Genomic DNA, 17756 nt, shown 5'->3' on the forward strand with positions numbered 1-17756 from the left:
AGTCACCATTACTGGCCTGGGTGGTTGGCTTTAATCGGCCTTCCTGAACAAGAAGCTTTTAGGTTAAAACATAGGCTGGAGAGCTAAGAATGGGAAATACATTCTTAAATATGAGGGTGAAAGGTATAAAAGAAAAGGAGTGAAATTTTCAGGTCTGGTTGTTCTAAATGTAACAGTAAAAGAGAAGATGTTTTTGTTACATAAAAAAGGAGCCTGGAGTTCAAAGAAATCCAACAGAGAGTGATGGATAAGATCTCAGAGAGTCATGGCATCCCCACAGGAAGTCCACATTGAATAAACTATGAAGAATTATAATGTTAATACTGAGACTATATATTGAGAATAAGTGACTCACCCTTAAATGTCAGGAGCCTACAGAGAAACTGCTCAGTTTTTAAAGGGGAAAAACCAAGAAAATGACTGCGAAGGATTCAAAGAATTACTAGCTGAGTTTTAGTTTGACACAATTATTATAGGTTAACTATACTCTACATAAAGCTGCTGGAGAAATTTATGGAATTGATGATTTAAAGAAAAGTACAGCAAAGATGAGGCAAAGTAAAGGCAAACTAGGCTGACCAACAATAGATTGACTTTAGGCCGAAGTTACATGTTACTCTGATGAAACAACAGCAATTGTTTAATAATACCCAGGAAGGTAAAGATGGACAAGACAAGATTTTCATGACTAGTGGGTGGTTTAGTAGATTTAATGTTGTTGATTTCCTATTTCTCATAATAAGACAATAGAGAGAAATATAAGCAAAACTAATGCCTGGACCAGAAAGCAAAGAAAAAGGAGAATTAAAGTAGGAACACAAATCTTGTAAGTTGTTGTAACCTATGTGTGTTAAATTTACTGGATGGTAAGTGTGCCTCAAATTAAATCTTTGTTTAGGACTGCCAAGTTACAAATTTCTGAACTTTGCAAGAATTTGGAATGTCTTAAATGCTGCTCTCTGAAAGTAACTCCCCCATATGGCTTTTTAAAAAATGTACCATAATTAACTCCTCTAGAGATTTCTCCCAATTAAATTTAAAGTTACAGACTGTCAATTCTAAATAGCTGCTATCCTAGCAAATTTGAAAATAAGATATTGTCTAGTTCTGGCTATCCTCACAAAGACTACTGAATCTCTGCTATGAATTATGGGATAGTGAGCATAGCTGTTTTAAGTACTAAGTCCTGGAAACACCATTTTGCTGGGCCAGTGGATAGAATTTAGAAACAACTGATAGGATAACACAGGTTGCAACTGTATACGTACAATCTATAGTGTTCAACATTATGAGAAATGTTGCTTCATTTTTTGTTTTTACTTATTTTTTTAAAAAATGTACTTAAAATTATTTTTCATCTTGATAAAAGACTAGCAGACATGAAATTTGAACACAGAAAAGAGCATAACTCATCAAAGTGCACTGAAAGAGGATATGGTTCTTTAAAAAGAAAGAAAATTGGAATTGTTTAAATGAAATTTTAAACACTTGGAAAAATTAATAGGCTGTCAACATTTAATAATATTAATAATTAATGACATAAAATTCAATAGAAATAAAGTTTGAAACAATGTAATTTAAAAGTAAATTGTCTATCTCTAATAAAACTCATTATATGAAGACAATTTACTCTCTGGTAATCCAGAAATCAAGCCACAGTGCCATGAAAGTTCCGAATAGGTGTTAACAATTATTCATATAAGTCCTTTGAACACTGGTTTCGTATTTATGCTCATAGGGTTATTGCTATGGGATAATCAAAAATAAGGGAAATACTTTTGTGCTTTCATTAATTATCTCTGACTTGCCTTGTTAAATCCAGTTGAACCTAAATACCATTAATCCATGGGGACTAACTGTACTAAGAAATGTTAGCCATTTTTGCCTTATAGAATGTTCTTAATATTCTTCTTAATATTAAAAGAAGTATTCTACATAATACATTTTACAGTTACATTTTGCCAATACATGTTGCAAAATAAAACCCAAAGTCAAGCAGGGTAAGATATTTAAGGGAAGAACTAGTATTTGTTTCTGACTGTGAGGGTACTTAGTAGTTGAGAAATGAGTCTATAAAATTATTATCAAATCAACCCAACAGTGTATAAGGTTAATAATAGCTAAAATAAGCTAAACTGGCCGGGCGCAGTGGCTCAAGCCTGTACCCAGGACTTTGGGGGCCGAGACGGGCGGATCACGAGGTCAGGAGATCGAGACCATCCTGGCTACACGGTGAAACCCGTCTCTACTAAAAAATACAAAAAACTAGCCGGGCGAGGTGGCGGCGCCTGTAGTCCCAGCTACTCGGAGGCCTGAGGCAGGAGAATAAGCTGACCTTGGGGAGGCGAGCTTGGCAGTGGCCTGAGATCCGGCCACTGCACTCCAGCCCTGGGCGACAGAGCAAGACTCCATCTCAAAAAAAAAAAAAAAAAAAAAAAAAAAAAAAAAAAATAATAATAAAATAATAATAATATAATAGCTAAAACTTTAATATGTTATTTAAATTGAAAATGTTTATCTTTAGTAGCTATTTAAAAAAATATTTCAGTTGGTTCCATCAACAACTAATAAAGAATGCAGTGCACTGCCTCAGTATCAGACTTATACGCAATTGTGAAAGCTGTTCAGATTGCCATTCTTTGTTAAGTATTTCTCTGGGAGAAATGAGAATTAACTTTTAAGGGAAATAAACTGTTTCCATTAGTCAGGCTGGGTTTTGATCATTTATATATTTTTAGACTTGAAATCAACTGCCAACATTTAAAAAAATTAACAGAGGAAAGTGTTTTTTAGAAGAATGCTTTTCTCAATAAATAGTTATGAAATAGAGCATATCACTAACTGATAGGACTAAACAAAATTAAGACATTTGAAACAGATTATGATAATATTTAAATATATTTTTGAGTGATCAGTAACTAAAGAATAAATATACATTATTGATTATGGCTGAGCATTTGATTGTATTGTAGAAATAATGATGTTCTCAAGGTCATTTTTTTCTGGACAATGTTCCTACTGAATTGGGATATATGTATGTAATTTTTAGTAAGTAGCAAACTAACAAACAATTAGGTTAGTGAGTTGTTCGGCAACTTGTAAGTATATACTTCCCCATTATTAGTAAACATTTACAAAGCAAGTGAGAAAGCAAAATATGAAGTCAATTGATTAGCCTGTATAGTATAGTCCTAAGAGCCTATCTGTTACAAAATGATGATGAAAGCAGTGAATATTCTTTCATAGGAAAGAAGGAAAATGTGAAAACTAAAAACACAATGTAAGAAATATTTGAGAAGAAGGAAAAGAAATAATCAACCAATAGATTCTGGAATAAAGAGAAACTGATTTACATTTAAAGAACATGTCCTAAAGGTGCCATTTTGTCAATGAAAATGTTACTATGTATTTTTAAAATGTTATTTCGGAACCTACTTGCTTTCCAACAGCTGCTGCAACTCAAAATTTGCCAACGTTGCAAGTCATTTAAATGTTCCATATTATATATGAATGAAAAGATACACTATCAATTTCCTGACAGATGCAAAACAATCTGCTCTGAGTCTAAAATAAGTTTATATTCAATCAGTCAGAGAAATGTTTCTCCTTTACTCCATTTCAAAGAGTAGATACTTATAATTGCCACGAGAGAAAACAAAGGTAGATGGTATGATCTCATTTTATCATACCAATCAGGTATTAATTTTTACCATCAATAGGGTTTTGCATTACTTTTAAGGATTTTGAAACACATCCATGGATGGTTACGTTGAAGAAACTGCTTATTTCCACCACAGGCCAAATACTGTTATGCTCTTTTAAACAGTAGCTCACAACCAGGAAACATAAGCCCTGAGGGTTTTAGGTAATATCTGGAAAATACTGGCTTCAATATAGTTCTTTTGTTTCCAACCACTCTCTTTTTAATTCCCTATAAATAATAATAAAGAATTAGTAAAAGTTAGAAAAAGAGGGGAAAAAATCCCCAAACCTACTTTTTCTTCAGTCTTCGATCCTTCTCAGCTTGAGTTCCAAGTTTGCCTAACCCCAGGGACTCCTGAGCTGCAGCTTCAGTCTCCATAAAGCCTCCTGTGAAGAGAAGTAACTAAGTATTCAGATTATGTTGCATAGGTTGTGTCAATTCTGAAGTCAGGTTGTTAAACGTTTGGTTGAGCAACTGTTTAGTATAACACTTTAAAATGCTCCTTATATTTCTAACCCAACATGCATAAAATCACATGGGTACGTACATAAACATACACTGAGAAAATGAAAACAAAACAGTACCTATGGGGATACAATTTGTTGCACCCAGTGGCAACATAATGAATGTGGCCTGTACACTGACAGACACTTGAATATACTGTCCCCAAGTCTTAAAGTCTGTTTTTATACTTTTCCTATGGAAAATAAGTGCAAATATCTATGCAGTGTGTGATATTTGTTTATTTTTTCAACACATGAAGTATTTGCAATATTTCACATATAATGGGATAAATGATAGTCAATTGGGTAGGAACTCAAGTATATGTTTTCCATTACAAGTTGAAAGAATGGAGAGGCTATTGCTGACTTTTAAGAGCTCTTCATAGACTGCTCCAGGAAATTTTTTCTGCTCTACTGGCTGACTCCAATATTCTCTTACTTCCATAACTTGATGTGTTCTGGGAAGGTTCTTGTGTTGTTTTTTAAACTTCATAATATTTTTTGAAAAAATTCTAAATTTCTTCAAAAGAGCTTGATAAAAATAGCTATTACCCAGTAGGTCATAAATTCTCATTTAGTGTCAATATATAATACGTATACCTCATACAACTTTGTAATAAAAAGAGGAAGGAAGAAAAGTGTGATGTATTTTAAACACATATCACAGGATTTCTAAACTTACAAAATTAATTCATAAATTATCTATCGTAATTGAAAAATAAGGACTTACTCCCTATGTTCTGAAGTCAAGCTAAATGAAAATGCTTACTATTTTTAAATGGGTTATGGTATATAATTTTTTTCATAAAAGAAATTTAAACTCCAGTTAAGGTCAAGATTAGGTAGATAGATTTAAGCTACTACAAACTCTTACAAAGGCTATGCAAGAAATTTCATCACCATATCAGTAAATAAGACTATTGAAGACAGCTTTTGCTCTTCTCTCATTGTAGTGAGCACTTCCTTACTTAACATTTGCAGGACTTGACCAAGATATGGTTTCTCTTTAGCAGAGTAAAATATCTTACCAAGGTGCCAGAAGCAAATTTTGATGTTACTGTTTTTAATAACTTATTTTACCAAATAATTTATAGTACTGGATAATATTAACTTTGGAGCATTGATAGAAATAAATTAATCTCATTCCTGATAACCTTCTTACTGAATTGTATAATTTTTTAAAAGTCACCTTTAATTAAGAACACGTTTATTGCTGTCTAGATCTAATTCAGAGATGTGGAGTTTGAGGGCCAACATTTGTTTTACTTATTATACACATGTTTAATGAATACAGGTACTTAAATCTTTTTTTATTATGAAAGATTTCTCTTCTTGGTATGGATTAGGAAAGTTTTCCACTGGTGACTAAAGTAGTCTTGGGAAACACTTTCAAATGGGAAAGTTTCCACTATGTACAGTGAGTGAATATTTTCATTTTATTTGTCTCATCTGTATATTTCCCTTACTGTATATCAACAAATTATTATTCATAGTCTTCAAATAATAATAAAAATGTTCTCTTGAAATGTAAATGAAAATGAATGAGTCATTTAAAAGTTATAACATTCTTGAATGGTCCATATGGGGACATAGAGATTGATGAGGCAGACATATTCAATAAACAGTGAAACATTTTCAGCCACCAGGTGGTTGGATGAATCAGGCTTTTATTCCTCTGAGCAATACAAGAACATTTAAATTATGATTTAAATTTATTCATATACCCAAAATTTTAATAGAAAAAAATCACATTTTTAAATAATAAAACTTGAAATAAAAGCAAAGAAAAATGTAGGAATATTGTGAGTTAAATCTGGATATTTTATTTTCTCATAAATAAACAAAAATAAAAAGCATGAAGAACTTAGAAATACTGGGAGTATTTCAAAATCTAGTGTCTTGTTTTCAAAGCATTTGATAGATTACTGGAACTACATTCTGCTCAAAAATGCCAAATACAAATGAGACGTAAGGCCATTGTAAGTAAAGTTATTTTTAAGTATCACATTCAGAACAGTGTACTTAAACAGGAGAAAAGTCCCAGCAAGTGCATATTTTCAGCCCAATTAAAACACTTCTGAAGGAGGACATTTTTTCATAGAATTGACCTAGCTGCCTCACTCATCTCATGTTTATCTTTCCACATACTTGATCAACTAACTGGTAAGGGTGACCTTAGCAAAACCAGTTTGCTAAATCTTTTACTCTATGGATGATTATCTGAATCCAGTGAGAGACTGTCTCATTCTTATCCAGGCATCAGTGGGCTCATATGGCCATGTGAACTTCAGAAATATCTATTTATCTATACCAATATTTTATTCACTCACTACATGTGACTATTAAGCTCTTGAAATATGCCTAATCCAAGTGATGTACTATAAGTGTAAAATACACACCAGGTTTTGAAAACATAGTAGAAAAAATACATGTAATTAACAAATTTTAAGTGATCATGTGTTGAAATGAGAATATTGTTTCTATATCAGGTTAAATAAAATGTAGGATTAAAATTAATCCCACCTATCCCTTTTGACTTTTCTTAACGTAGTTACCAGAAAATTTAAAATTACATATGTGGTTCACATTTGTGGCCTATATTATATTAATGTTGGCCAGCACTATATACCAGAGTTTCTACCTGGATACAGTACACCCATAGAAGGAATGTAAATGTTTGTGTATGTTGAAGGTGGGTGCATTTTTGGGGGTACTATGATTGGCACATACTGGACAGGGGACAAGGATTCTAAACCCCCTTCATTAAGAAGAGGATCTGTAGCTTCTTTTTTCTTTTTTCTTTTTCTTTTTGCAGGGTCTCAGTCTGTCCCAGGCTGGGGTGCAGAGGCACCATCAGAGCTCACTGCAGCCTCAAACTCCTGGACTCAACCCATCTTCCTCCCAAGCCCCTGGGACTATAGATGTGTGCTACCATGCCCGGCTAGTTTTTCCACTTTTTGTAGAGATGAGGTCTTGCTATGTTGCCTAGGCAGGTCTTGAACTGCTGGCCTCAAGGGATCCTTTGACTTCGGCCTCCCAAAACATTGGGATTACAGATGTGAGCCACCATGCCTGGCCTAGCTTATCATTCTCAAAATGACGAGTGCCTCAGAGGAGAAATAGAGAGAAACTGGTGTGTGGAAGCTAGGGGTTACTCATTCTTCAGGAGGTCTATTAGGAAACTATGTGGAAAGAACACAATGAACGCCACCCCTTTCATGGCCTGAAGTGCTTGGGCTTGAAGGTTTGAGTTCCATGATTCAGTGGACTACTTACATAATAAATTGTTTATCACCTTGTCAGGGTCTGCCTAGTGCTTGCGTGTGAGCAAGGCAGCATCCTTGCCCTCAAAGAAGTTTTCTTGGCTATGACTCAGGCACCTTTACTTCTGTGAGGCCTTTGAGGACTTGGATTTGTTGAGGGCAAGACCACTCCTAGTGTGTAACAGACACAGTCAAGGATTTTTTTTTTTTTTTTTTCTTTTTTTTGCCAGCCCCTCTTCCTATGTAAACAGTTTTGAACCACTAAAAAATCAGTGGGACAACAATCTACTGATTCAATCTCATACAATATCATTCTTGCCAGTGGGAGCGAGGCATCCAATTGCCAGACCACCCTCTTGAAAACAGGGTCAGACCACTGGTTCAGGATGACTCCATAGATGCGAGTAACTAGGCTCCCTAAGGCATCTGGTAGAGTGCATGCATGGGGTAGAGTGTCAATGAAAACCCTGAAGGCGAGAAACAGGGACCCAGGCCCCTGCTGTTTGGCTGGATCGGGCAGCATGTCCAGATGGCACTACTTCCCTGCTGGTCCCAGTGTCTGAATAGTAACTAAGAACAGTTCGATGCTTCCAGCGATTAGACCCCAGGTCCAGTTCTTGGCTGGGGGTGCCTTGCCCAGATGGCACTGCCAGCCCCAAACTGTCCCAGACATGACAGGGGTTCTTAAAATTTTTCAAGGAAGATGCTACAAAATGTAGGGCTTGTGAAGGCTCAGGGCTGCAGAGCTCAGGAAGGAGACTCACATGCCCAGATCTATAGATGGAACTAGTTGGAGATATGTGTTCATTTGGATTGTGAAGGTGTGAAAGTTGTTAGAATCAAAATGGAGTCACTACTGTTAAGAAAATCCTGGCACATAGAGCCAGTGAAGGCCATGAACAGAGAGTTCTCATGCTCCCATGCATGATAGCAACAACAACAACAACAACAACAACAACAAAAGACCCTACGAAAGCCACAACCTTGCACAAAGGCCATTGCAATCCTATGCAAAAAATATGTTTATAGGGATATCTGTCTGGAAATTGCCTGTCCAACCTCTGACTGGTGGCACCCTTGTTATTAATTTGAGTAGCCAAAGATAATTGTTTCAAAAAATTATACAATCTTAATTTTTTGCCTTTAAAAATCTTTGTCTTCCTTTCTTTCCCTGAATGTACACATAGTTTATAGTTTACTATGACATACATATTCTTATCACAATGCTCTATTCCTAAATAAACATCTTTTCTTTTCGAGAGCATCTGTATCTGCTATTTAGGTCAACAAAGACAAATATCTCCACATTTCCCAGTCCTTAAATTCCATTCAAAATAACTTATTTCATATTGGCCCTTGAGATACAAGTGTGTAAAAATTGCTTGAAAACCCATATTGCAAAGCCTCTGTCCCTCCATTTGTCCAGCAGAGGTCTCTGTTATTGTGTGAAAAAGAGAGCTCTAACTCTACTACAATCTGCTGATGATAGCTGGCTTCCTCTTTCTTTCATTAGACCTGTCTTCATCATTAATCAATAGCACGTGATTTGTATTTAAACACATTTGAATGTATAAATTGTTACTTCATTACTTCATTGTTCAACATCTGTTAGTCTGTTACCTATCTGGAGACTGTATATAGACACAGTGACTGACTCATAAAGGGTATGTAATAAATACAATCATAATTGGAGCGAAATACTACTTTATTTAAAGAAAGACCCTTTCACTATGCAGAGCATGAGTCATTTCTAATTGATACTTTGTGGAATTTACATTGTAACTATTGGTTCCTTAGCATCAAGGAACAATCTAAATTTTGGCCTAAAAGCCAGCACGGACATCCAAATTTTAGATGTAGAAAAATACAGTCATGTGCCACATAAAGACCTTTCTGTTAATGATGGGCTGCATTCATGGCAGTGTTCCCATAAAATTATAATAGCATATTTTTACTATAGCTTTAATGTTTAGGTACACAAATACTTAACCATTGTGTTACGATTGCCTACGGTGTTCAGTACAGTCACATATTGTAGAATTTTTATAGCAACAGGCTATACCTATAGTCTGGGTGTGTGGGTGGCTATCTCATACAGCCTGGGTACATAGTAGGTTATACTATTTAGGTTTGTACAACAAAATCTCCTAAGGGATGCATCTTTTAGAATGTTTCCTTATCATTAAACAATGCATGACTGTACTTCTGAAATGATGCTGGTATACTGTCACTGTGAAATTACTTTTTTATTAAGCTTATTATAGTAGGTCAATGAGTTCAGACAATTATAATACAAACTGGCAGATAACCATAAAAGAATTGCAATTTAGCAGGCAAAAAAAGCTCTTTGAAATATGTATATTGTTTTCATATGTATTTAAAGGAAACTTGCTAAAGTAGCCTTAACCTAATGATATATGCATTTTTATATATGTAATTGGGAATTCTGCTTATTCAAAGTCAACATATTTTTCTGTTTTCATTATTTTTTTTTCATAGTTTTGTTGTTTTGGCTCTATTTGATCACTCCCTTGTCTTGAACATCTCTTTGTCTTAGATTTGTTTCATCTTTTGCAATGCCTGTTAATAGCCTCTTCTTTATCCTAACCATTCACTATCGACGTCAGCTAAGTTGGTCATGCGTGTTCTTTTCTCTTCATAGTAATTATTAATAGAGCTCTCTGAAGACTCGAGAGAGTTGGTGTTTCCCAGGTGGCAAACAAATGAGTATGTTAAGATGGTATGGAGCAGATAATTTCCCCAGAAATAGCAAATGTTTTAATATTTCTGTTTCTTCTCCATATACTATCATCATTTTTTCTCAGCTGACAAACTGCCTCTGGAGAATAGAGCTTGTTTGCTCTAATCCTTAACTCTCACTTCTGCTTGGATGCTTGACCCTGGAACTCAGATCATCTTATTTCTGTGGTTGGTTCTGCTTCAAGATGCTGCCTCCCAATCTCTGCAGTTTCAATCCCTCTGTGACTAGGCAACTCGATCTTCAGTCCTAATCATTTCCTTTGCTTCATAATTTAATATCACACCTCTGACCCCAGTCAGTACCCACTTCCTATTTAACCATCAAAAGCACCATTTCCATGATATTCTCTATGGAGCTTACTCTTTCATATAGTTTCAATATTTTTCTCAAAGATAAGTCCTGTTTGAAACTCTACCTTGACACCTTTTCAAATACGTAGGAACACTGCATTTAGATGATCCTAGTGGAATCAAACATATACAGGAAGAGAAAGATTAACCCAGAACTCTCTGCAAACATTATGTCTGTATCTTGTATTAGAAAATTATAATGTTTCTGTGTGATGTATTTTTATACTGTTGCCTTGAGTTCTTAATTATATCATTTATATGGATATACTTCCCAAAGTAAATAAACATATTTTAAATTTCTTTATGTACCCACACATGTTCCACAGGGATAGGAACTCAATGAAGTATTTTTTGATTGAAATAGTCCCGAGAGTCTCCTTTCCTGAACATCAAACCTGGAGGTAGGAGCCAGGATTCACTATCAACTCTCTCACTAAGTAGCCGCTCTGCCTTCTGAAATCATCTCATTTCTACAAGTATAGAATGTGGACAACTATATCATCCTCACATATCTTCTAGAATCTTTAGGCATATAGCTCTAGAAGTCTGTAATCTTAAAAGTAGAAATTCCTTTTCACAGTAAATATTTTAAGGTGTATGAGTGATATAAAGAAGAGTTGCCTGAGAAAAGACTTAAATGTTAGAGATTCATAGATTCAGATTCCTAGGGTTGAAGTAGGTCTTAAAGATCATCCACTACAATCACCTTTCCAATGGTTGGATCCTCTCCACAACAGCTCTTCCTACTATTTGTCTAGCTTTTGTTCAACAATTTCCAAGAGACAAATAACTCACTACCTCAGAAGCCAGCCCACTTTGTATAGAATTCTGATACCCCACTGTTCTTTCTTACATTGAGGTGAAGAATAATTTTGTACAACTTTAATACTTTGGTTCTAGTTTGGTATCCTCACTTAACAATGAAAAGGATGATAGCTCTTATACAGAACAGCTCTTCAAATTTTGTGATCAGCTACTTGGTAGGTCAGCAAAGAGAATAAACACACCATCTACTTATGTTCTCTGAATGTGATTCCAGTTCTCCACATGTCGCTAATTTTCCCCGCCAAACTTCCTCCAGGTTGATGATGTGCCTTTAAAAGTACAGTAACCAGGATGAATTCCATTGCTTGGCTGTTATTTTATCATAGCAGAGTAGAGTAGAAAAAACTTTCATATCAACTCTTATGTCTATTAATGTGGCCTAAACTTATTAATCAATATTGACTTTAGAGTCAGTTGAATTTTTTTTTTTTTCTTTAAAACTTGCTTCTAAGAGCTGTACTTTTAGAGTAGGATAATTTAGATCCCCTTACATCCATTCTATATATATATATATATTTTTTTTTTTTTGGTGGGGGAGATAGTGTTTAGGGGTAATACTAATCTTTTCACTTGGGATTCCTCCCCTTAATAATACCCTCAGGTATCAATCAGATACCTGAGCTGTTGAAACATTCATATCCAAGTGATTTTGAATGTGCTGATCAAGAACAGAGTAAGTCCTAATCATGCCACTAGAAACTTTGATCCAAGGTGATGTTACTCCACTCATCAGCACTACTGGGCAAGGATTATTTAATCAGTTATAAATCCCACCTACCTGTTCCATCACTCAGGTCCCATTTTGACATTTTGTCCCCAGGGATGTCATGAGTGATGGCTTGCTCACCACCTTTCCTTATCTGTTACTAAGTACATTTGTCAAAGAAACAAAGAAAATTAGTCTGACATGGCTGTTTTTAACATAGGTTAATTTACTTTGTTTCAAAATAGATTAATGTCTTCAGATAAAATTAAAAGTCAAGCTAGTCAGGACTGCAATTATTTATGCATGATCACAGATCTTAGGGTTCATGGCCACTGTTCCTAGTTCTGACAGGACAGACAATGTAGCAGATAAAACGTTTCTGGGCCAAAACATAGTGAAGTTTTGTTTTAAGTATAAAGTTTGTATCTGTTTATATACCATCTTTTCTAAAGTGAAAATTCCTCCATGCCAACAGCCACGTCTTAGTCATTTTCCTAAAGTCCATAACTGGTACTCTGCATTTAAGAATGGTTCAATATATGTCTATTCACTGAAAATAAATAGGAATAAATAAATTATTTTGGATTATCTAATGTCCTCTCTCTCTCTCCACCAAAAAAAAAAAAAAAAATAAAATAAAAAATAAAAATAAAAATCTCAACTCTGGGGGCATAAATGCCCTCCTTGTAAGCTATATTCTGTTGAACTTTTTTCTCTTCAAGTAAAAAGATAGAAACAAAAATGAGTTTTTGAATGATTCCACCTTATTGTAATTCCTACTTACAATCAGATAAACTTCATATTCATATCATTTTCTCTACATTTATACATTACTAACCAAAATAACAACATGATTTTAATAATTCTCGCTTTGGTCTTGGTGATTTTCCAATTGTCTGTTTATTCTTGGATGACGGCATTCCTGCCACTCTTTTTACATGTCGATGCCGACTTGCTTCTATCTATTATTTGTCATATTCTCACTTTCCAACCTTTTGTAAAAATCTTTTCATCATCTGTTTTTAGGCAGAAAACTCCCATTTCAGATACATTTCTTCTTCCTTAATCCACATCATCATAAATATAAATTGTGGTGGTTACCATCCTCGTGGAATTACTTTAACAATAAACACAGTACTTTGGTGTCCTGACTACTTTTCATGTTAGTTAAGATTGTGCCTGTTTCTTCGAGTTTTCAGTGTAGTGTGTTTGGAATTAATGCTGTGTAGGTCATAAAGTGATTGACAGATGAGGAAGGAAAAAGTAGTTGTGAACAACTCAGTCCTTGTACATTAAATGCAGGGTAAAGATAAGTCAATATTGGAGATAATGGCAAGATCAAGTGAGTAACTTTAAAAGTATAGATTAGACATGAGCAATTGGAACAATAATTGGAAATATCAGAGATGCATTGCATAGGGATATATAAATTGGGGGGTGTGGAGAGATCCATGTCATTCGTGCTGTCAAGTCTTAGCAGGATGCTATTACATTCCGAATCTAAATTCCAGAAGTCCACAGAATACATTAGTGGTCCTGTTGGTCAGGAGTACAAACCAAACTGTTATTGGTAATTTTCATCCTGGATTTGTGACATAGAAAAATATGAATGGTCAGGTGTGGGTGGCCAATGCCTGTAATCCAGCACCTTTGGGAGACTGAGGTTGGGGCAGATCAACCTGCGGTCAGGAGTAGAGACAGCCTGCCAACATGGCAAAACCCCATCTCTATTAAAAATTAAAAAATTAACCGGGCATGGTGGTAGGTTGCCTGTAATCCCAGCTACTAGGGAGACTGAGGCAGGACTAATCACCCTGAACCAGGAGCAAGAGGTTGCAGGAGCCCGAGATTGTGGGCCACTGCACTCCATCCCCTGGGTGACAGAGTGAGATTCTGTTAAAAAAAAAAAAAAAAAAAAAAAAAAAGTTAATGACAAAAATACAAAGAAATAGATAAGAATGACTCCTAAAACCAGATCCCCCAAGTAAGCTAAAAGGAATGCTTCCTGTTAGTGAGCTTACCTAAATTACTGTGGACCTTCAAGTAAACTTGGATTATATTATCTTTATTTTTCCTGAATAGTACTTACAAATGGAATTTGAATGCTTGACATGGAAGAACAAATGCTCACTGATTCATTTAGGTCTACACTACTCCTTTTTATCTTCTGCCCATACACTGATAGACATTTCAGTTTGGAAATCTTACTCCTACATTATAGGTAATAATAATATGAATAAGAACTGTAAACCCTGGCAAGAATAGAATAAATTTTTCACAAGATATATAAAAACTTGAAATCTCCTATTAGTACCACAGCTTTTTCTATCCTACTTTTGTAATTAGAGTGAACTAACCATTTGAAAAGGATGTCGTAAGAGATTTTTCAAATAAAATAATTTTGCTTGGTTTCTGTTAGGTTTATTCAGTTGCTTTTCAACACACTGCTTCCTTTGAGTTTTGAGTTTCCATATTGATATTGTCTATGCTAGTAACACATTAGTAAGAACAGATAATGTACATACTGAGTTTGATTCTTCATGGGTAGGGGTTATCCATACAATCACATTGACTGATCCTTCCTATCTGAAGTTTATGTTATTACCCTAGCATCTCAAATTATTATATACAGCAAATAAGATATTCTCTCCAAATATGTTCCTTTGTGAATAACTACAAACATCTCCTTTGCTGTTCATCATTTCTGATAGAACCAAGGAAAAATTTTCATAGTTTTATTTACACAGCTTTCCTTTTCCACACCATATTTCTTTTACAGGCATGTAGTATAGCTGCTTTCAAGTTAAGTCATGTGTCTCTGCTCTTTTGAGTTAAACTTTTTAAGAGTTATAAATCTTAGCACATGGTTCAGAATTTCAAATTTGGTACTTGATATCACTATCTCTTTGCCTTAATACTTTCCCTGGCATACTACTGTATTTTATAGTTCTGTTTTCACTGGTAGAAGAAAGAACATTGACAATGCTCCTGGTGTTTTAGAATTTTTCAGATCAAGACATTAAAATCATAATCATTCAAGATGTTTCCCTAGGTTCCTCAGAAACATGAAGAAGCAGTACTAGGTTGTAGTCCCTGGGTTTGAAAAACTTGTATGGTCTTTCCTTCACAATTTGGATACCTCTTCTAGGACCAAAGTAGACCTAAAATTCATAGCCCTTAACTAAAGTATCAATGGGGCCCATGTATCATTTCCTTTGGTGCAAATATGGTTTTCTGGAACCTGTTTATACCTGTTCTATTTTTATTTTTTCAGTCTTATTTTCAATAAAGACTTTGTTCCTTTTTTCTGGAAGCTTTGATTCACCATTTATGTAGCTTCTACCTAGCTTCATAGGTATAGCATTTTGCTCTTGTCTTCCTCATCCACATTGTAGTCCTTAACATGCTGCTGATTCTGGCTTTGTTTAAACTCTACCTCTGCTGTTCTATGAAATAAAGCAATATTACTCAGAGCTCAGAAACCTTCCCAGGTATAAACTGTGACCCGAATTAACTATTGCTAGTTTCTGACTTTGGTAGGGTTGATAAGAATGTAATCATAATTGAGTTAATTCTTATCTGCTCTGACCTAAAACACACAGTCACTGAAAATGAGTAATAAAGGCTAAGTTTCTCGAAAGTTCTATATTTTTCTAGACTTAAACTTATATCTTGCATACCTTGATTGTGACAGAATATTGTTAGTGAAATTTCTAATGATTTAGGAATTTCTCATCAAAGTTAAATATGAAATAACAACAGAAAATTTTAAGTGATAAGGGCAATTAAATACATTTTAAAAGTAAAGTGTGAATTATGGTAACTAAGATGAATATATGTTGAAATATAAATAAATATGATTATGATGTTAGCAAAATTAATACTCAAAAATAATTAACCGCCCACACTATAGTGACACTGTAATATAATGGGTGTGACAGATCATTTGGTAAGACAACCACGAGTTGTCAAATAAGATAAAACAAATTTTAAAATAATGTCTGGCATGTATATTTTAAATACAAAATAATCTGTGTCTCTCTTTTTTCCTCCTGCAATAATATTATGTATAGCCTAAAGAGTTTCTCTACTGAGAAAGAGAAATACAAAAAGATTTAATTCCTTTGTTGGGGAACATATAATCACACACTGGCCGCACATTAGTTTCCTGTAGCTTCTGATGCTTTGTGTGGGTTTCACGCTGTGGAAGCCAGGAAAGGCATTTTTGGATACTGTAGTCATAAGTCTGCAAACATGAATATCGTAATCAGAAATTCTTTTGGTGGTAGGGCAGAAAACTAAGTCTTGGAGTTGGGTATTCCTTGCAAATAATTATTCCTCTATTTGAGAAACTAAAGGATGTCCTAAGAAATTTGGGTCATTCCATTCAGCACTTACCACTGTAGGTAGGAGTTTAATTATTTCCCAATAATATAACTCTAAAAATTAATATATAGAAAGACAACCCCCAAAAAGCAAAGTATGTATATAATCATTTCAGAAATATCATATATTCTTCAGACAATTATGTATGTATCATGTATGAATATCTGCTTATTTCTAAATATATATTTAAGTAGGACCATTTCAAATGTACTGATCTGTATTTTTATTCTATCAGTCACTGACAATAACTAATTACAACACAATATCTATTGCCCTATTATTTTCCCCACACCTGTCCCTCAACTATACACCATAGAGTTTATTAGGGGGAAGCTATGATAGTTTTAAGCAAACAAAAAAAAATCATGTTCTTTACATTTTATGTAACACATATAAAGCTTTATTCTAACTTTTAAAATATTCTTTTTAATTTTTTGTGGGCTTATCAATTTTTTCAACAGAAAAACCTTTAAATCTACATCGCTAAGCTTTTATACACATTCATGCTCTAAGTGGAAGTATACTCAATGGTTTTAAGCTGATTTTGAAACATTGGCACCACGATGAATATCACAGTTATGCGATTTATGAAGACATTATTTACTCATTAATAAAATAACGTTGATAGCAATAACATTTACTTTGTAGGTAGCTGTGCCTGTCACAAGAGTTAGCATTAAATAAATTTTAGCTATTGTTATAAACAGAGAAACAAAGGAACTGAAAAGTTCACAATACTCTTTCACTGTAAGTTTTATTAAGCATTATTCAGCTAAATTGAACATTCAAAGCTGATCAAAATATAAATTTTCTCAGGTGAAAAGAGAAGAAATGAAAAGAAGAGCAATGAAATGAAATGAAAGATAGACGAACACTCTGACGTGACTAAAATGAGTGGCAGTGGAAAGTCTTAGCAAATGCATACTTACGGAGCTGCCCAAGTCGAGCTTTTTCTTTTTTACCAAACAAACGTCCTATTGAAGACTTGATTCCTTTTTTCTTGGGGGCTTTGTGAAGAGAGTCTTGGCTGCTGGTGGCACTACCAAGCCCAAGGCTTTCTGGCTCAAGAGAGACAGATAAACTACTGCAAAACACAAAAGAGGAAAATACTGCTCATTTTGGTGCAACATCCACAAGGTACACAAAACTCATTTCCTTTATAAATGCACCAAAAGAGGAACAAGTAGACTTGTAATGTCATTTTTTCCTCTATCTTCCCATGTTTACTTTATTTATTTATTTATTTATATTATACTTTA

General features: G+C 34.5%; 1 protein-coding gene across 13 annotated transcripts in view; it reads right to left on the reverse strand.

Annotated features, from left to right (window-relative positions):
* PPFIA2 (PPFI scaffold protein A2) overlaps positions 1–17756 on the reverse strand; it is a 545760-nt gene that overhangs the window by 69251 nt on the left and 458753 nt on the right. For all 13 annotated transcript variants that reach the window (XM_017870464.1, XM_017870457.1, XM_017870456.1 and 10 more), the window contains 2 exons: positions 17427–17581; positions 3996–4089 (listed from right to left, as the gene is read on the reverse strand). In XM_017870464.1, the coding sequence (XP_017725953.1) occupies positions 3996–4089; positions 17427–17581 (249 nt within the window). The remainder of the gene's footprint in view (positions 1–3995; positions 4090–17426; positions 17582–17756) is intronic.

This window comes from Rhinopithecus bieti, unplaced genomic scaffold (genome assembly GCF_001698545.2).
Source record: "Rhinopithecus bieti isolate Rb0 unplaced genomic scaffold, ASM169854v2 scaffold_5387, whole genome shotgun sequence".
NCBI classification, from domain to species: Eukaryota; Metazoa; Chordata; class Mammalia; order Primates; family Cercopithecidae; genus Rhinopithecus; species Rhinopithecus bieti.